Source organism: Diuraphis noxia, unplaced genomic scaffold, assembly GCF_037042655.1.
Source record: "Diuraphis noxia isolate RWA-SAM2 unplaced genomic scaffold, SU_Dnox_SAM2 contig0004, whole genome shotgun sequence".
NCBI classification, from domain to species: Eukaryota; Metazoa; Arthropoda; class Insecta; order Hemiptera; family Aphididae; genus Diuraphis; species Diuraphis noxia.
In genome coordinates this window covers 27,008,701-27,027,806 of record NW_028301714.1, presented here as the reverse complement: position 1 = coordinate 27,027,806, position 19,106 = coordinate 27,008,701, and the positions used below count along the sequence as shown (strand labels likewise).

General features: G+C 29.2%; 2 protein-coding genes across 6 annotated transcripts; one reads left to right on the top strand and one right to left on the bottom strand.

Moving 5' to 3' along the window:
• Positions 1-1,438: 1,438 nt before the first annotated feature.
• Positions 1,439-13,275, bottom strand: LOC149055898 (serine hydrolase BPHL-like). Of its 4 annotated transcripts, none has more exons than XM_089226183.1 (5): positions 13,186-13,275; positions 3,395-3,488; positions 3,100-3,263; positions 2,587-2,996; positions 1,439-1,692 (listed from the first exon to the last, which is right to left on the bottom strand). In XM_089226183.1, the coding sequence occupies exons 1-5, from the start codon at positions 13,186-13,188 to the stop codon at positions 1,596-1,598; spliced, it is 768 nt and encodes a 255-aa protein (XP_089082309.1). In that variant the 5' UTR covers positions 13,189-13,275; the 3' UTR covers positions 1,439-1,595. The 4 variants fall into 4 exon arrangements, with proteins under 4 accessions (XP_089082309.1, XP_089082307.1, XP_089082310.1 ...); XM_089226181.1 differs by lacking the exon at positions 13,186-13,275 and adding an exon at positions 3,606-3,986; XM_089226184.1 differs by lacking the exon at positions 13,186-13,275 and adding an exon at positions 3,606-3,986 and having other exon boundaries at positions 2,702-2,996.
• LOC107166439 (uncharacterized) lies at positions 4,012-15,934 on the top strand. Of its 2 annotated transcripts, none has more exons than XM_089226185.1 (3): positions 4,012-4,151; positions 14,733-15,144; positions 15,218-15,934. In XM_089226185.1, the coding sequence occupies exons 2-3, from the start codon at positions 15,111-15,113 to the stop codon at positions 15,508-15,510; spliced, it is 327 nt and encodes a 108-aa protein (XP_089082311.1). In that variant the 5' UTR covers positions 4,012-4,151; positions 14,733-15,110; the 3' UTR covers positions 15,511-15,934. The 2 variants fall into 2 exon arrangements, with proteins under 2 accessions (XP_089082311.1, XP_089082312.1); XM_089226186.1 differs by lacking the exon at positions 4,012-4,151 and adding an exon at positions 5,286-5,444.
• The last annotated feature ends 3,172 nt before the right edge of the window (positions 15,935-19,106 follow it).

Here is a 19,106-nt window from a genome sequence, read left to right as displayed (position 1 = left end):
CCCAAGGTCTTTAATAGATCCCATAATACAATGTAGCGTTACACCATTTAGGTAGTAGTCAAAAGTTGAGAGAACTCGAGCCTTTGAAAAAGTCATTATATTTGGAATTTACCAATATTTAACGTGAAATTATTATTTATGCAACAGTCGCACTACAGAGTACCTATCTAAATTCTGATTGAAAGAGATAAGCGTCTCGGTCTCACTATACTTAGCATAACGATATTGATGGGGAACGCACAAATCGACACCTATAAGAACTTTAGGTTTTTCTCAGCACGTACCTATAAACAGTATAAATACCCTCGAAGACGTTCAAAGCACACATCAGTGTCGAGTATTATTGCAATTCGATTAAATTGATCAAGTATAATATGTCAACTCAACAATATGTATAATAGATAATAAAACTGTTAGGTGTTGACGCGTGTATTATATCATTGATGTCGTTATTATTATTATTATTATTTATTTTATCTGTATAGTTATATATTATTTTATTCTCGTCGATATCTATATGTGATCGATGTTCAAATATTTTAGTGTGTGATGTCTATTGTCTAACCGTGTGTCCATATACGTGTCATCGTATCAGTCTCCGAATATACAATAAATTATTTGAATATAAAAAAATAAATTTTAAATCTTAATATATAAACTTAATGAACATATTAAAACTATACAGACCACTAAAAACCTTAGACCCGGATCAAAAATTGCATACTAGGTAGCTTATTAATAAAGTAATAAAAGATATATTTTTTTACTACTATAATTAATAAATAAAAAGATTTATAGCAATCCGTACAAATCCGTAAATGGTCGCACGTGTTCAGCAATGAATATTAAATGTATAAAATCAAGGTGTACGACACAATAAGCAAGAGGGCAATGATTGTTTAATATATTAAGTTGTGTCAGTACCAATTACTTACTTATTTCCTATAAAGTGTGATATCATCGTAAAGGTGGTAAGTATAATATAGCTCGGTATAGATAATAAAATAATTGACTTAAGCGTACGTTACCTGCACTCATATAAATATTACCCATCAACACATAGCTGCAGTCTATCTTGATCAGCGATCCCGTCCATTTAATATCAAGCGTCACACATACACACACACACAAACGCGTACCTCAGTATGTTAGATTTAATGTCGCTAAAATTCTGAAGTGGTCAATTAAAGAGGCAATTAACGATATTCAGTACATATGAAAATAGAGACAGAGTAGAGTCAGTAGACCCATTCGAAATTAAATTTCAAAATTTGATCTTCCCAATGCACTAACTAGATTCACTTTCCAACCGGAAAAGCTACTGATAAAGTTGAAAATCAAAGATTTATTTCGACAACTTATCACGAACATACACAAAAAATAATAAATAAATAAATATAAAAACACACATCTTTGTAAAATCAATACACCCATTGCTCAGAATCTAAAATGTAACTTTTTTATTAGTCCAAATTCTAATCAAATGTTATTTTCAATAAAATTATGGTTGTAGTGTAAAATAATATGCAAGTATATATTATCTAACATAAATTATTGATATCATAAGTAATATATATTAAGCAGTCATCTATTTATTACTGTATAGAAGTCAGAAAGTTATCCAGCACCGAATTGAATTTTTCTGGGAACATAAAATGTACGATATGCTTGCCATTTGGGAATATTTCAAGTCTGCAATAAAAAAAAAAATATTATATTGATGTGATTTTTTTTGTAAACATATACTATTGTCATCGTCTATAACATAACTCATAACTTAAAACATGACTAAACCTGAGAATTTATCTATACATATATTGATTATAGCCTCATAGGTATGAACTCGTTTGATTATGATATTTTAAAATATTTACAAAAGCAAGTTTCTAATCTTTCAAAGCTCAAAACCAACAATGCAGATTCAGATAAAGCGGAAACTAGTTAAAACTGATGAATGGTAAGGGGACAACAAAAAATCACTCAAATATATTATGTCCATCCGTTTTACATAATATGCGACATGACGTGTAGATCCTAGGAACGTTGTAGACACACGGCAGTTCACGATCATTTCATAATTGAATTTTAAATTTTTTTGAGTCAAAAGAATTAAAAATACAATATGTTGAAATTAATATCTTTTACTCACTTAAAATTCAACTCAAAATTCAACCACATAAAAAGAACATCATACAATTTACAGACACTGTTATTAACTTAAAGTTTGATGATATGTTATTTCACTTCAATATTAAAACTAATACGAAAGCTAAACCTGCTAAACTACGTGCAGGACTGCTAATCGTAAAATTGCTGTGATAATATGTGCATTTGTGAGATGGAAACATTGAAAACACTCACAACACAGTTTGGTTGAGACGTTCCCTCGACTACTTTTTCAAACCAAATTCCGATATACACTGTTACAAGTAGGTTGGTTAGAAATTGTAATATTATGTTACACATTATTCAAAACAAAAATCGAAAAATATAATATGGGTTGCGGTTTATCTTTTTGGACCCTCCCCCCACCTCTGATACAATCTCGTCTATTACTCAGTACTCTTGAGAATGTATTGCACTCACGTCGAGTTTTTGATGTTTTCATGCAGATACACAGCGTGTTCGACCCCCACCATCGGGTCATGTGACCCGTGAAGGATGAGTGTGGGTACATTGATTTGTGACAGCGCAAACTTACACACGTCGCCGCTACCCTCGTCGAGAATCCTCCGGAAAGCGTCTATCCAACCGGACCACGTGTCCGACACGTACCTATCGCCGTACATTTCGAACTGTGGCAGTCTCCTCGCATCCGGCCAGCTGTAGACGTCGCGTGTCGTCTCGTAGTAATCGAGATCTTTGTCGGTGACGTACGCGTTGCAGCTCCACACCACCAACTTGTCCACCCGGTCGGCGGCTCTGGAAGCTGCGATCAGCGCGGTGCATCCTCCGTTGCACCAGCCCAACATTGAGTACCTGTCGACGCCTAACAACTGCGTCGCCCGAAACGGCGAAGAAAAAATTCATTATCACGTCGCACGTCGGTGTATCTACCTATATATATATATAGGTACGTATTATGTTTAGTATTTTTACCTCCATCAGTGCGATAGCGCAGTCAGCGTCACGGTTCAAAAATCCCGGTGAAAAATCTCTGTTCGGCGGACGACTGAAACCGTAACCTGGGGGATCCCATATGTATATCGTGTATTTTTCTAGGTCGAGATTTTCAGTTAGAGGTGTAAAATCACTGAATTGGCCTATATATAGAGAATAAGCATATATTATGCATTGTAAGAACATTACTGCAGCTGAACCAGTCGACTGTCAAGCCGAGATCCTAAAAAAGCTATAGATCCGCAGTCTTTATGCGGTTAATTAGTAGACGTACCTAGTGCTCCGGGAAATATCAACAGTTTTTGTGGACCATTTCCGAATTTAAAATAGTTAATATCGACGTTGTTGACTTTAATTTTAGTAGAATTCTGTGAACCATAAAACATAAAAGTCATAACTCATAAGACATAATATCTACCTATTACTGTTATCGTGTATATGGTGTATATTATAATATATGATAGGCTTATTGCTTTTATAGTTACCAGCTCTTTCAAAATTGTGGGTAAACAACTCAAATAATAAAAAAATATTTTCAAATTTTGACGCTGGGGGAAAATACCCCCTTTGCCCCTCGTTAAACACACCTCTGCCTGCATATAATATATGTGTGAAGTAATAATACACTATCATGCATAATTTATACTCTTTTTAAAGATTTAAAGCAAAATAATAATACTTAATAATTTAACATACTATAATACAAAATAGGCTTATATAGTTACTAGCTCTTTCAAAACTGTGGGTTGTTTGTCCATTTCGAACGCCCGATGAATACTATTTATTTAATAAAAATGTTATTATATTGTTCCAATTTTTTTTTTTTTTTTGTATTTGTAGAAAAATTATACGATTGGTAGTTATGCTTACGTAAATTTCTACTCTCGGTGGCGGACTGCCAACACTTGAGAGTCGTGGACTCGAGTTATATAATTCTACCGGTTCTACAAGTAATAATCAGATGTAAGATTTGACCTGTGATCGTTTTGTTATTTGTGAAGGAGAGTGGAGTCAAGTTGATAATCTTCGAGGTATAGTATATTTTTTAAATTTATTTAGTGAATTTGAGCCAAAAAAATCTTAGTTGCATCAGTTGGAACTTTTTTATTCGATAAATATACTCTGGGATTGTTCACCAATCACATACCATGGTTTCATGGAAAAGTTATTTTATTTAAGATTCTTATATTAGAATATATATTTTTTAATTAATTTAAATATTCACGGACGCTTAGTCCACAGAGATACGAGTTATTTTACATAGTTGAATTAATTATAATAATTGAGAAAAATGAATATTGGATATAGTTTACAATAATTATTAGGAACGTTAATCACAAAGTATGTTGCAAATGTGTCTACATTTGTCATTTTTATAATGTACAGTTTATTGTTTTGTATATTCGCTTTTTGATGAGGTCAGTCTGATGGCAGCGAATGAGGATATTTCGAGGCCAATTTTCAACTAATAAATTCTTACGATGGATATTTTAGTACATTTTCAATTATGAACATTTATATATTATTAGCTATGGTTATTCTTATTCAGACAAAATTAGTTGCTAATCAGTTCAACATCCATAATTACCTTCAATAAATATTTTGAAAAAAAAATGTGAATAAGTCGTGGATGTCACTCTGCTGTACAGTAGGTTACAAGTGGGTTATTACCTACTGTAATGGATGAAATTAAATTTGAATCTAATGATATTATATCATTGTATACGAAAAACGATTCTGAGCGGAGACGGTTTATCTGTCTAGGATATAATATATATTATTAAAAATTTTCAAATCTTGGATTTAAAATAATTTAAAAATTATCACGATTTTTACGTATGTTGTCAAAATTCAAACTTTCCCACATAGCACAATATATTAATAGGATATTCTACTAAAATTCCAATTATACTATAGATATACAAACACTCCAGGAGATTATGATAGGTATATACGAGATTAAATATCAGTTATTGAATTGGAATAGAATATTCTATCCATATGCTTTTAAGATGCACTTCTCTACGATATATCCATTGTATATAATTATGGTATATGCTAAGAATATTCGTTTTGCACTATATATACTATGGACGTTCGCTGTGCAACCGGGTATGCGGCATGCGCGCGCATCTTAATATAAACCTAACCTTGTTAATTGTTATTTCTATTACGTTTACAAGTTACCGGTCGACGGTTATTAAAGCTTTATGACAACGGTTCCAACTTCCAACGTGCTTCTTTTGTTTTGTTTTATTTTGTTTGCCCTGACGACTTCATTTAAGTTCCAAGTAATCCAAGTTTTATTTGCGGCTCAAAATCAGGTAGGTTTGTTTATTTACATAAATTGTATTAATATGATGATCAATGATCATGCACCTATAGTAAGTAAGTATATTCTTTAATCTTATTTACTTGCAATAATAAGTATAAACCTAGACCCTAAAGGGTCAATATATTATGGTTAATTATTTTGAATGGTCATAGTTGTAATATTGTATTTATAAAAAATGTAGATTAACCATATGGTTATTAAATATATCATTATATGATATACCAGTCAACGAAGTGTCAGCGTAAAATTAATGTTCTCAAAAAAATTATTTTGTAAAAATATAAATATAATAATATAAATCATTAAATATTTTCATTTAATCTGTGATTAAAGTTACAATTAGACCTGTCTACTACCTAAAATACAATATGAATATACTGTATTCTATAACTTCTAAGTTTAACAGTTCACACTGATCATTCGTCACCATGATGACTTTAAATCTTTAAAATTAATTAAATTAAATCTTGTTTAAACTGATAAATATTGGGTATCAAGGCAAAAGAACATTGTCATAATAAATTATAAAATTTTGGGATTGTGTAATTGCATGTTTAAAAATTTCATTCTCTATGATTACTAATAATACAATAAAGAAGAACTTCTGATCTTTTTGAAATTGAAAGATTCATAGATTCTTCATAATAGGTATTATTATAATCATATATTTTATACTCAAGCAGTTGATCATAAAAAACATTTAAACATAACATTAGAAATTCAAAGATAAAGTATTAAAATAAAATTAAGTTTCTGTAATATTACAATTAAATTCACATAATATATGAATGTGTTTGAACATAAAAAAGTCACAAATTTTTGTTACACTAATGAATAAATTATTAGAAGGTATTATATATTATTTATTATTATTATATTTTATATTAGATATTATATGTTATAAATATTATTATATTATATATTATTATATACCTAACCTACCTATTGTAAAAATATTGATTAACAATTTAAAAAAAAAAAATTGATTTTATCAATAATTTTTTAAAATACCAATCAATTAAACCTCAAAATTAAAAAACTATTTCATTTAAAAACAAATATTATAATGACTTTTTGTTAGATGCAATATTATATGTCACATAAAATGTATAAGATTATTAAAATTGTAATATAACAGCATATAATCATAATAATAATAGTTAAACATATTATTAAAAATTAAAAAAAAAAAAAAAAAATTTAATATAATAACTTAAGAATTATCTAATTATTTAGGAATCAAGGATATTTACATAACCATCTAAATTGCTGTTCTGTGATCTACTAAAATTTGAAGCTATGAAGAAAAGTTCATTTTCCAAACGACATTTTAACCGTTTGGTTAAAAATCAGTTAAATGATTTAAACATGACAGTCGAATCTATTTTTAATTCAACCATTGAACCTAAGAACAGTAGTCTAGTTAGTCCTGATGTCCCTTTATTACCATCTGATATTACTTCAACTAATTTGTCTCCTGTGCTGGACTCTAATGCAGATGACAATAGCCTTAGTGTCAATTCTCAATATATTGAAAATATGTCTTGTGTTTGGAATAGTAGTGAATCGTTTTCACAACCATCTAGTTTTAGTGATGGAAGTATAGTAAATTATGAGATGGATAACAATTCTAAAAATAATTATAATACCAATGAAATGAATAATGAAACTTTTTCTGAAAAGCTCAAAAATTGGAGTATTCAATTTAAAATCAACCATAACGCCTTGCAAGTTTTACTATCAATTTTAAGGGAAACACCAACATTTCAAAATCTTCCTAAGGATCCTAGGACATTTTTAATGACACCTAAAACAACAATTATGCGAGTTGTAAAACCAGGGTTGTATTATCATTTTGGCATCTTAAATAGTTTGAACAATATTTTTAATAAACAATTATCTGTTCCGTTGATTATTAAGTTAGCAATAAATATTGATGGTCTTCCTTTAAGTAAGTCTTCAGGAAGTCAACTTTATCCTATTCTGGGAATTGTTAAAGATTATAAGCCATTAAATAATATCGTCTTCCCTATTGGTATTTATCATGGCCAAGAAAAACCTTGTTGTTTTAATAACTTTCTAGAAGAATTTGTTTCTGAAGCTGTTGGTTTATGTGATAAAGAAATTATGATTGCTGGAAAGTTAACCCGTATTGAAATATGTATGTTATTATTTGATACAGTAGCTAAAGCAAGTGTGTTGCAGATAAAAGGGCACGCTGGTTACTACTCTTGCTCTAAGTGTACAGCTGAAGGAGAACATATAAATGGTAGAATGTGTTTTCCTGAAACAAATTTTACTAAAAGAACAAACCAAGATTTTAGAAATCAAACTGATGAAAACCATCACATTGGAGAAACTATACTGACTCAAATATCTGGTTTAGATTTAATATCAACAGTACCCCTTGACTATATGCATTTAGTCCTTCTCGGTGTGGTAAAAAAACTATTAGTTGGTACTTGGATCAATGGCAAACCACCTAATAAATTGCCCTCAGTGTTAGTAAACCAAATATCTGAACAATTACTATCATTTAGGCAATATATTCCAAGTGAATTTTCTAGAAAGCCCCGTTCGCTCAAAGAAGCTAAAAGGTTTAAAGCTACTGAATATAGATTATTTCTTCTTTATTTAGGGCCATTAGTCCTTAAAGATGTATTAGATACAGAGAAATATGATCATTTTATAACCTTACATTTGGCCATATCTATTTTAATATCAAATAAAGCATTTGAGTTTCAATATGTTGACTATGCTGAAAAGTTATTAAATTACTTTGTGAAAAGTTGTGGTTTTATTTATAGACTTATAGTAAAGAGTTTATGGTTCATAATATTCATAATCTTTTACATTTATGCAATGATGTGAGAAAATTTGGCCCATTGGATAATTTTAGTAATTTTCCTTTTGAAAACTACCTTGGTCAATTAAAAAAATTATTGAGAAAGCCTTCTGATATTTTACCTCAAATTATTCGTAGATTATCAGAATCTCAAAACTTCTATAAAACATTCAATTATAACAACCAACAAAGTTTAAATACATTAGAATATAAATTTTCAAAAATTAAACAAAATGAAATTATAACACAAGATTGTGTTGGACCACAATATGAGGAGCTAACATTACCGTTGTATAAATTGACACTATCAAAACAAAACCGTTGTTGTAAATTAAAATGTGACACAATAATAGAAATTTTTAGTTTTTCCTATCAATCTGAATCCAAAAAACCTATTGCTATTGAGAAGAAATACTTAAATGTAACTAATTTTTATAACAAACCGGACCGTTCTTCCTTAATTGGAGTTCATTTTGTTTCTAATTTGTGTGCAGAGTATGGCTATTGGAATATTGATAATATATCAACAAAATTGGTCAGATTACCATTTGGTCATGGATTTGTTGTATTTCCTTTGTTACACTCTTCATGACTAGATATAATAGATATTATGCTAAAATATAGCATAGTATTACAATATATATTATATATTGTGTTTAATGTGTATATTATATGTAATTATTTAAATAATATGAATATTAAAACTGTATTAACTGCAGATCAGATATTAAAAGTTATTAGGTCTTTAGTTTTACAGTGTTTATTAAATCTAATGCAAATATGCTTGTCAATAGTTGTAATTTACAAATTATCACGATTTTTACATATGTTGTCAAAATTCAAACTTATGAATGCTTATAAAAAAAAAATATGACTATATTTTTCTTTTATTTTTCAACTGCTATTGTAAATATATTTTAGGAGCCTTGTATTAAATTTTAAAATCTTGGATTTAAAAAGAAAAACTTTTATGAATTTCTATCTAAGATAATTTGAACATTGCCGTAATTTTTACGTACCTATTAAGTCAATATTTGAACTTCAAATGCTAATAAAATAAAATTGTGCCTATGTATTCTTATAATTTTTTAATCACTATAAGAATAACTTATGAGGAACTTTGTATTAAATTTTCAAGTATTTTGATTGGGCCAAAAAAATTTTATCGACATTTTAGAAAAATTGAAAATTTCAGTTGTCTATAAATATCTCAAAAAAAGTCAAAATATTTTGAAAGTTAAATCATGTAAGAAAAATGCCAATCTAAATAACTGGTAAAATTTTCAAGTATCTACGACTATACTTTTTGAATAATAACAAATATTTAAAACCGTTTGAGGATAAATCGTTATCGTTACGCTATTTCGTAAAAATTTAAAATTAAAATGCTTTTCGTATGATGATGCTTTGAGTTTTCTCTATAGCTACTTGAAGAAAAATTTATGGAAAATTAAGAGTTGTATTTTTAATCTTTAGTTATAAACATAAAAAATTTTATGATTTTTCAACTTAAAAATTATCTGCAAATTTTCACGTTTTTCACAGATTTCGTACAAATTTTAAGTATAAACGCTTATAAAAAAAATTGTGACTAACGATTTTTAGTTTTTTTTAGCTACAATAAGAACAACTCATAAGGAACCTTGTATTAAATTTTCAAGTTGTTTTGGTCATCCAAATTTTTTTTACTGACACTTCAAAGAAACTTCTCATAAAAATCGAAAATTTTAGTGGTCTATAAATAACTCAAAAAAAGTAAAAAAATTTTGAAAATCAAACTATATAGATAACACTAACATTAACATTTGATAAAAATCTCAAGTATTTACAGTGATTAGTTTTGGAATTACAACCATATAAAAAAATCGATTTGGTCGAAAACTGGTTTTGCGTAAAAATTCCCGTTTTTCTGTCATTTTTTTTTTGTTTTTCTCGATTTTTTTGAAAACTGTTGGAAAATGTTTACTTTTGACCTGTATAATGCACCAAAGATATTCACTTTTACATTGGAAACCACCCTCAAAGTTTGAAATTGAAGCATTGTTTCGACTAGTTATGCTGTACACATAATTGTAAAATCAATACATCCATCACTTCGTTCAGAATCTAAAATGCATTGGATATTCCCGTTCTCATCATCCAAACATTTTTTCTTTCAATATATGTAATTTTAGGTAGGTATTGAATTTGGAGATCTTGTTGGGTATTTTTTAACGGCCAAGTTTCCTTAATTCAAAATTAAAATGGCAAAATGGTGTTATGGCGAAATCGCCTATTGGTGCAGTACAATTACTTCAATCTTCAACTTTAATGGTGGTTATTCCTATATCTACTGATTAGAGTTGAGTATTTTACCAAATATTTATAATAAAATTTTAGTTGTAAGCTTTTCTTACAGTAACTTATAAATATCAATAGTTAGATAAGTACCTTTAATATGCACATTTTTTATTTATACCTACATACGTACATCGGGTTACCGTTTCGACTAAATTGGATATTTTATCGATAAATAAAGATTTAAATTTATTTATTATTTATATTTATTATTCAATACACATTATTCGTTATTTGTATGTAGTTTTTTTTGAATATATTTGATAGGAAAACACGAAATGTAATTTATGAGAGGGGATGAATTTCAACTCCTAAATTTTTATTTTGTATGAGACTGTTATAAGAAAGATATGTTTAACATTTCTAGTTTCTGACACCACTGAAAGTGCACTAAAAAACGTTATCATAATATTACTGCAGCTGAACCAGTCGACCGTCAAACTACCAATGTGGAAACTTCAAAAAGCTATAAATCAATTATTATTATAATACGATTAAATTGGTTGACATGCCTAGTGTAAATATCAATAGTTTCTCTGGTCCATCTCCGACTTTATAGTAGTTATAATACCGATGTTGTTGACTTTGAATTTTGTGGAATTTTGGAAAAAATATAAGTTTCTTCATTACTTTTGGTCAGAGGTCGAAATGGGAGAGGGGTTAAGGTGAGACGACATCCCTACACTTTCAATAACTAGCATTTTCCATCCCCCCACTTATTTTGTCCAAAATAACGCATCCCCCTTATATAGTTTTATATACAAAGATTATCGATTTATATTGGTGTTTATCACAAAAATTATATTTTTTAATTACTTTTACAAGATTGTTGTTTGTTTTCATGGGAATTAAGTATTTTTAAATCATTAAAATTGAACTATTTGACGCCTAGATCTAATAAATCTAAAAGTAATTTATCATAATTTTATGTTAATAAGAAATATGAAAATAAGAATTCTATAATTACTGCTTATGTGTACTATACTACTTATAATTACTGCCGAAATAAAAGTACAATTAAATATCGTAATTTAATTAGTGTCAACTGTCAATAGACAATAGCTATCCAGGGCCGGCCCAAGGTATTTTGACGCCCCGGACAATTTTTTGAAAGGCGCCCTTAATTAAATGCTCCATAATACATATACATTTAATACTTACCTACATATTTTGTTTAAAATTCTTATATTTATGGATAGGTAAACGATTGCAAAACTTATTTGGATACAATTTAAAGACGTATCGGATGTAACACATACTTTTTTGGTTTTTCCGAGTTCGAGATAATATAATATCGTTGTATATTATTTTTTAATCATTTGTAATATAAATAATATAATAATAAAAACTGGAAAGTGGAGTAAAATCTATAAAAAAAAATATATATATAACAGAATATTCTGTAATAGATAATTTTGTCATTTAGCTATATTATTGTCAATTTGAGTAAATATTATGCTAAAATTTATAAAATAATTCATATTTTAAAAGCGCCCCGGACAGCCACCCGGTTCGCCCGTATCTTGGGCCGGCACTGTAGCTACCTATACTTATTAGTTATTAGTTTATTTCTACAAAACCTGTTAGGCTGTTTACGTATAAGTGACAATCTTTAATTATTGTTTTGATAATACCATTTCGCTGCAACATAATAATGTCATTACTCATTCGCTAATCAGTAATTTGATAGCCATAAAAATTTAGGCATCATTTCACTTATTCTGAGCAACTTTCTTTTGGTGTTTTATTGTTATTATTTATTGCTGGTCCAAATGCCCCCTATGGTCTGTATTTCTGTAATATTATTATGATATAAAATATTAATGTTAACTGACAAAAGATATACAATAATACATTTCCATAACTAATTACTAATTACTATATGTTATTGTTGTGTACGCGTTAAGTAATTTTATTATGATGTATGTAATGGTATGGTTAATGTTATTATAAAGATATTATTGAGAATCGATAATTGTTTGTTTGTATTTTGACATTTTGAGTTACTTATCTTGGTTCTTAATCGTTATTTGTATTGATATTATAATGGATGCACATCAAATCACTGCCAATTCACTGGAGGTGGTTATATAACTATTTAAGACAAAACTAATAGATAGCGTTAAAATATGACAACAGCCTTGTTATACGAGTAAAATAATATTATATTAAAGGTCTTAATACGGCTGCAACTTGTTAGCGCACACAGTTAAATAAATGTTATATTAAATGTTGTCTATTTGGTATTTGCGCGCAAATCAGTAACGCTTCTTACCATAAAGCATATTAGCTGTACGAAATACCAACAGCGACACGTTTGGAAAACGGAGAGTCTTAAACAAACGTGTTTTTTACCACATAGGTATGCGTTCAAAATCAGTTTTCAATTTATTGTAGTAGTTACGATTAAAATTGTGAGCTAGTGTAATATGTACTTCAAAAGAGTGCAGGATAGGAACAAGGACTTAACTAGACATGAAACTATACAAGGCAGTGGGAAGGAATTATATTAATTATTTAAAAAATAAAAATAATCTTAATACATTACCATTTCTGTTGAAAAATCGATTTATTGGTTCATCGAGAACATCAACAAATATCAGTTTTCTATAAAAAGAAAAAATAACGTCGCATCTAATTATTAATTAACTGAATTTGTTTGTAAAATTGAATTAATTATAATATTATTATTGCCGGAGTCACTGCGACGTTCCCTACTCGTTGCCGACTGACGAACACGTTTTACAATCACTAGGTATCAGTGGCGGCGCCAAAGGCGGGCCCGGGCGGGCCGTGGCCCGCCTAAAAATTTTGATTAAATTTAATAGTTGAAATTATAATTTTTAAGTTTTGTTACGTAAATAGAACATATCCCTGTAATACGTACGTTTCCCCAGCCCAGATTTCAAATAGCCTACACAATGCCCTTTACATTGGTTGAACTGATAATACCTACTTCAGTGGCAGCGCCAGGAATTTTTCCCAGGGTGGGCCAAAGAGATGAGGCCAACATATATTTGAGCAGGCGCAGTTGTTTGGACGTATGGTTGTATGATAGTCGAATAAACGGGGGGACAGACTGATTGGACTTCGGAGTGTAAGTAACGACTAACGAATAACGAACGTACGTTTCCCCAGCCCCCCCCCCCACTTTTATATTATAACAATTTTTTTATGCAATTATTTAGCATGCAAATAGCATGAATTTGCATGACTATTTTTGTAATTTGCACGATTTTAGATTGTGTGTAAAATCTAAAAATTTAAAATATCTATGGGAGGCTGAAGAAATATTTTACCAGCCCCGCCAAACATAAAAAAAGGCAAATCAGAATTAATTCCTGTGCCAATATTTAGCACGTAATTAGCATGAATTTGCACAACTAGACCCGGAATTCGCACGTCACTCCCCTGCCCTACAAATCGCATTTTATTTTTTGCGCATTTCCCCAGCCCCCCTCAAAACTCAAATAATGTGATTTTCAAACTTTTTCTTGTCCAAATATTTAGCACGTAATTAACACGAATTTGCACCACTAGACCCGGAATTCGCACTTCACTCCCCTGCCCTACAAATCGCATTTTCTTTTTTGTGCATTTCCCCAGCCCCCCACAAAACTTAAATAATGTGATTTTCAAACTATATTTTAAATCATTTTACACCATTATACAAGTGCTGTGTTTCTATTTGACATTTGCATTATGATTATCGGAATACCATTTATGAATTACAAGAAAAAAATCATGATATACCTCATTGTTATTTAGTATAATCGTAGCTCCATAGTTGTTTGCATACCCAAAACAAGTCTGATAAACATATTAAAACAAAATTTATTTATTATATTTTATTTGTATATAAAATCAAATCAAAGAATCATGTGTGTCTTGATAGATGATAATAGTTTTATATCGTATCCTTTGTAAAGACGGTTTTCTTCATAATATAGGTATATTTTTATATTATATACATTTCCAAAAAATCTTATTCACTTCATCCTTCTCTTTATTACTTTAGGTTGCATATTGTGATAGTAAGAATTACGCAAATATTGTTGATATTTCACAATCTGATTACTTAAAATTTATTTCTAGTTTCTACCATCACGAAAAACGGAGTCACCTTTTCAACTTACTCTATAAGAGCAGATTTAATAATACATTTCTTGGAACCAGAAATGCGACCATTGGAGTACAACACCTCTATGGCTGTATGTGACTCTACTGTTGGACTAGAAAATTACTAAATTACTAAGCGATTATCCATCCTTAAAAGAATATGAAACATGTTCTTCTAAGATTTGTAAACAAAGCTTTGAACGGAAATTCATATATTTGACATATCAAATTGATTTCAAAAATAATATTAGTAATCTACAACAATTTATTAATGATCGCACAGCCAGAATACACGATCGGAACTGCTTTCCACTTTGTTCTGGAAATAATAATGTTACACTAAATTTATCGCATATGCATTTATTTATAGACGTTTTAATCTGGGAAGGTAATCAGTTGTATACAAACATAATTGACTTTCATGTAATGATACTCACAAATCGTTTAAATATAATTTTTAGGAGCAAATATTATATCTACTCAAAGGAGCAGTGAAGCAGCTAATTTGTTAAAAATTAAATTCTGTGACATTCCGCTATTATTGATTCACGGAACAACGAATTATGAACTTCGCGTTGCTGTCTGTTTTCATCGTGGCAAGAGTGGTTTAAGGACTTCAATTGGACACTATACAGCATATGTAAAAAGAAGTAGTGGTCGTCAATGGGAACTTTTCGATGACATGAAAAAAAAACCAGTTCCAGTTAAGGACACAACAACAATAATGTGTGAATTTTTGGTTTATACAGTTTGACAATTTATTTGTTGTACCTTATATTATATTGATTATCTTAACTTTTATAATTATTTTAGATATTTAAAAATAAATAAGAATAGGATTAATATTTTAAAAATTTTCATAAGATAGATAAAAAAAAATATTAAACAATAAAATGATGTACAAGTCACTATAACCTCATATAGTTAATTCAAATTATAACTATAATATTTTACTTAGATGATTATTACTTATTTTATATTTTATTCTACAGGAATGACGTTTCATTGGAGTTTTTTAATGTGACAGCTGTTTCGTTACTGCACTAATATTATTATTTTTGTGTAATTATATATCACTAATTGAATCATACAATTTTTCCCTATAGTAGAAATTAATAGCGATTTCTCAAAAAACTTCCACTGACTTTAGGGACCTTCCTAAATAAGCAATGCGATGGTTTTGGTATCTACTGTTAAATTATAAAAATGTATCATAATATTATATTCAGATATTCAGATATTCATATCATAATATATTATATTGTGTTATATTATAGTATTAAACCATATTATATTATTATGTAAAGGATGTCCTTGATATTAAGCCATTGCAAAATGTAATGTGTATGAACACTATGAATAATATGAAATATAAAGGATCAAATATAAATTAACATGATGTTCTATGTTATATAAAAATTCATTGTTAGGTATTTAAACAGAATAAACAATTTCGGAATTTTCAAATTCAATATAGAAAAGACAAAATGTAAATGTAAATTATTAAATTATACAATTTTGCACTATAGTAGAAATTAATAGCTATTTCTAAAATAATATCAATTCTTATCATACTTCAAAAAGCAACGTAAAACATGAAGCATCATAAATGATAAATTTAATACACATTATATAACTATATTAAATGATTATGATTTGATACTCTGGGAAAATGCGATTTGTAGGGCGGGGGAGTGACGTGCGAATTCCGGGTCTAGTCGTGCAAATTTATGCTAATTACGTGCTAAATATTGGCACAGGAATTAATTCTGATTTGCCTTTTTTATGTTTGGCGGGGCTGGTGAAATATTTCTTCAGCCCCCCATGGATATTTTTAGATTTTACGCACAATCTAAAATCGTGCAAATTACAAAAATAGTCATGCAAATTCATGCTATTTGCATGCTAAATAATTGCATAAAAAAATTGTTATAATATAAAAGTGGGGGGGGGGGGGCTGGGGAAACGTACGTTCGTTATTCGTTAGTCGTTACTTACACTCCGAAGTCCAATCAGTCTGTCCCCCCGTTTATTCGACTATCATACAACCATACGTCCAAACAACTGCGCTTGCTCAAATATATGTTGGCCTCTCTTTGGCACACCCTGGGAAAAATTCCTGGCGCTGCCACTGCAGTAGGTATTATCAGTTCAACCAATGTAAAGGGCATTGTGTAGGCTATTTGAAATCTGGTTTTTTGTTTCTGGAGTGGTGAAGGAAGAGTGGATACCATAAAACTTGAATTCATAAACATAGGTACGCTGCAGACTGTTATTAACAGCTGTGGACCTGTGGTTACATTTTTTTGACCACCCACCCCTTCCCATTCGTAGATATATAATATTATTATTTATACGGGTATGATGATAACTTATCTTATAGCACTTTAAGATAATTGAAGTCTTTAAAATACATTAATTACTAAATATAATTCTTATGAATGTTTAATACCTACCCATGCGTATCACAAATTTGACCCACAGTGAAAAAGGTTGGAGACCCCTAACTGATATAACGTAGGGCAGAGTTTCCCAAACTGTGGGTCGTGATTTTATTTTTATGGTTTTAGGACATCTCGGTGAAAATTTTTCGGCGAATAGATGTATTGGCGAAATTACATTAAACACAAATATTTAAATATACGTATCACTAGCTCGTACCAATAATGGTTTGGAACTTGGAAGGATGGCATAATGGCTTTCAAAAGCAAGTTGGTGGTCATCATGTATCAATTTGGAAAATGATTGAAAGTCTACAAAGGGAGGTCGGACTAGCTAAATTAAAAGTGGCACACGTTGAGGTTGGCAAAGAAGAAAAGCAGAAATTAAAATGGAAAAGAACCACAGAAAATATAAAAACGAAGGTGGAAAATTATTCAAACCAAGACATAATATCATACTGAAAAAGTTTGGCATACAATATTGACTTTAAAATTTTTAGTATTATAAATTATTTTTATTGACTAAATTATTGAATTAATTAAGTGGAATTTAAATTTCCGGTTACGTTTTGTGGTTTCGCCAATCCATTCGTCGATATATTCGTTCGTCGATACCTCCATTAGCCGATAGAACCGTTCGCCGGTATATCCATTTTCCGAATTGACCGGTTACCTATTTTTAGTGGTAGAGTTAAACTCTTAAATAATGCATTTTTTTTTATTTTTTGTTGATGTTTAAATTTAGTTTTATCATAAATCGTTATCTGCGTTTGTGACAGTGAAATATTTACTGCGAAAATGTTGTTAAAATTTTAATTTTAATGCTTATAAAAAAAATTGTGCCCATGTATATTAATTAATCTTTTTTAACTGACATTGTAACAATATATTAGGAACCTTATATACAACTTTAAGCTTTTTGATCTAACGAATAAAATTTAATTGATATTTATAGGAAGAAAAACTGTAAAATCTCAAATGTCTATAAATTGTTCAAAACGAGTCAAACTATTTTGAAAGTATAGGATATACTTGATAATAAAACAAACATATATTGTGTAAATTTCAAGTATTTACGGTTATTATTTAATTAATTGCAACATAAATAGAAAATTGATCCATGAGAAATTATAAATTAGTGAATATCCAATGTTGTAAAAATGTTAACTTCATACAATTTACTGAGAATATGAGCTCAATTTTTTTTTTAAATTTCCACATTCAACAACTAATGTGGAAATTTGTATTTCATTTAAAATTTTTTTGACCGGATATAAGAGTGTTATATTTCTCATCGAGATGAATAAAAAAATAATAAAACCGAAAATGTCATATGATATGTAAATAGTTCAACATGAATCAACATTTTATCGAACATTTTTCATCTACCTACGTTAATTTTTTAAAGAATTACAGCAAAAATGAAAATTGATTTTAACGAAAACCTATTTTTCGTAAAAGTTCTTAAATTAGATTCCGAGCGGAGTGATGAATGCATTGATTTTACAATGTTGTGTGTGTGTGTTTTTTTGTCGATGTACACGATAAATTGTTAAAATAATTTTTCGATTTTTAACTTCGGTAGCATTTCTGGTAGGAAAATAAATCTAGTAAGTGCATTGGGGAGGTCAAATTTTGAATTTTCCAGCAGTTTTTCAGAAGCACTAGGAAAAACAAAAAAATAGTTTATGTCGTTAATGATTTATATTAATACTAGCCTTCTGTGCAAGTTGACATTCTACAATCAATTATGTATAGCTACTATGAACGACTGAGTAAGTCGGGTATACATAATGAATCTCATTTGATTAATTTGGAATTTATTGTAATATAGGCACCAAATTTTTTTTTGAAATAATAACAATATAATTAATAAAGTATAAAACTAAAAAATATCCTAGACTGGCAA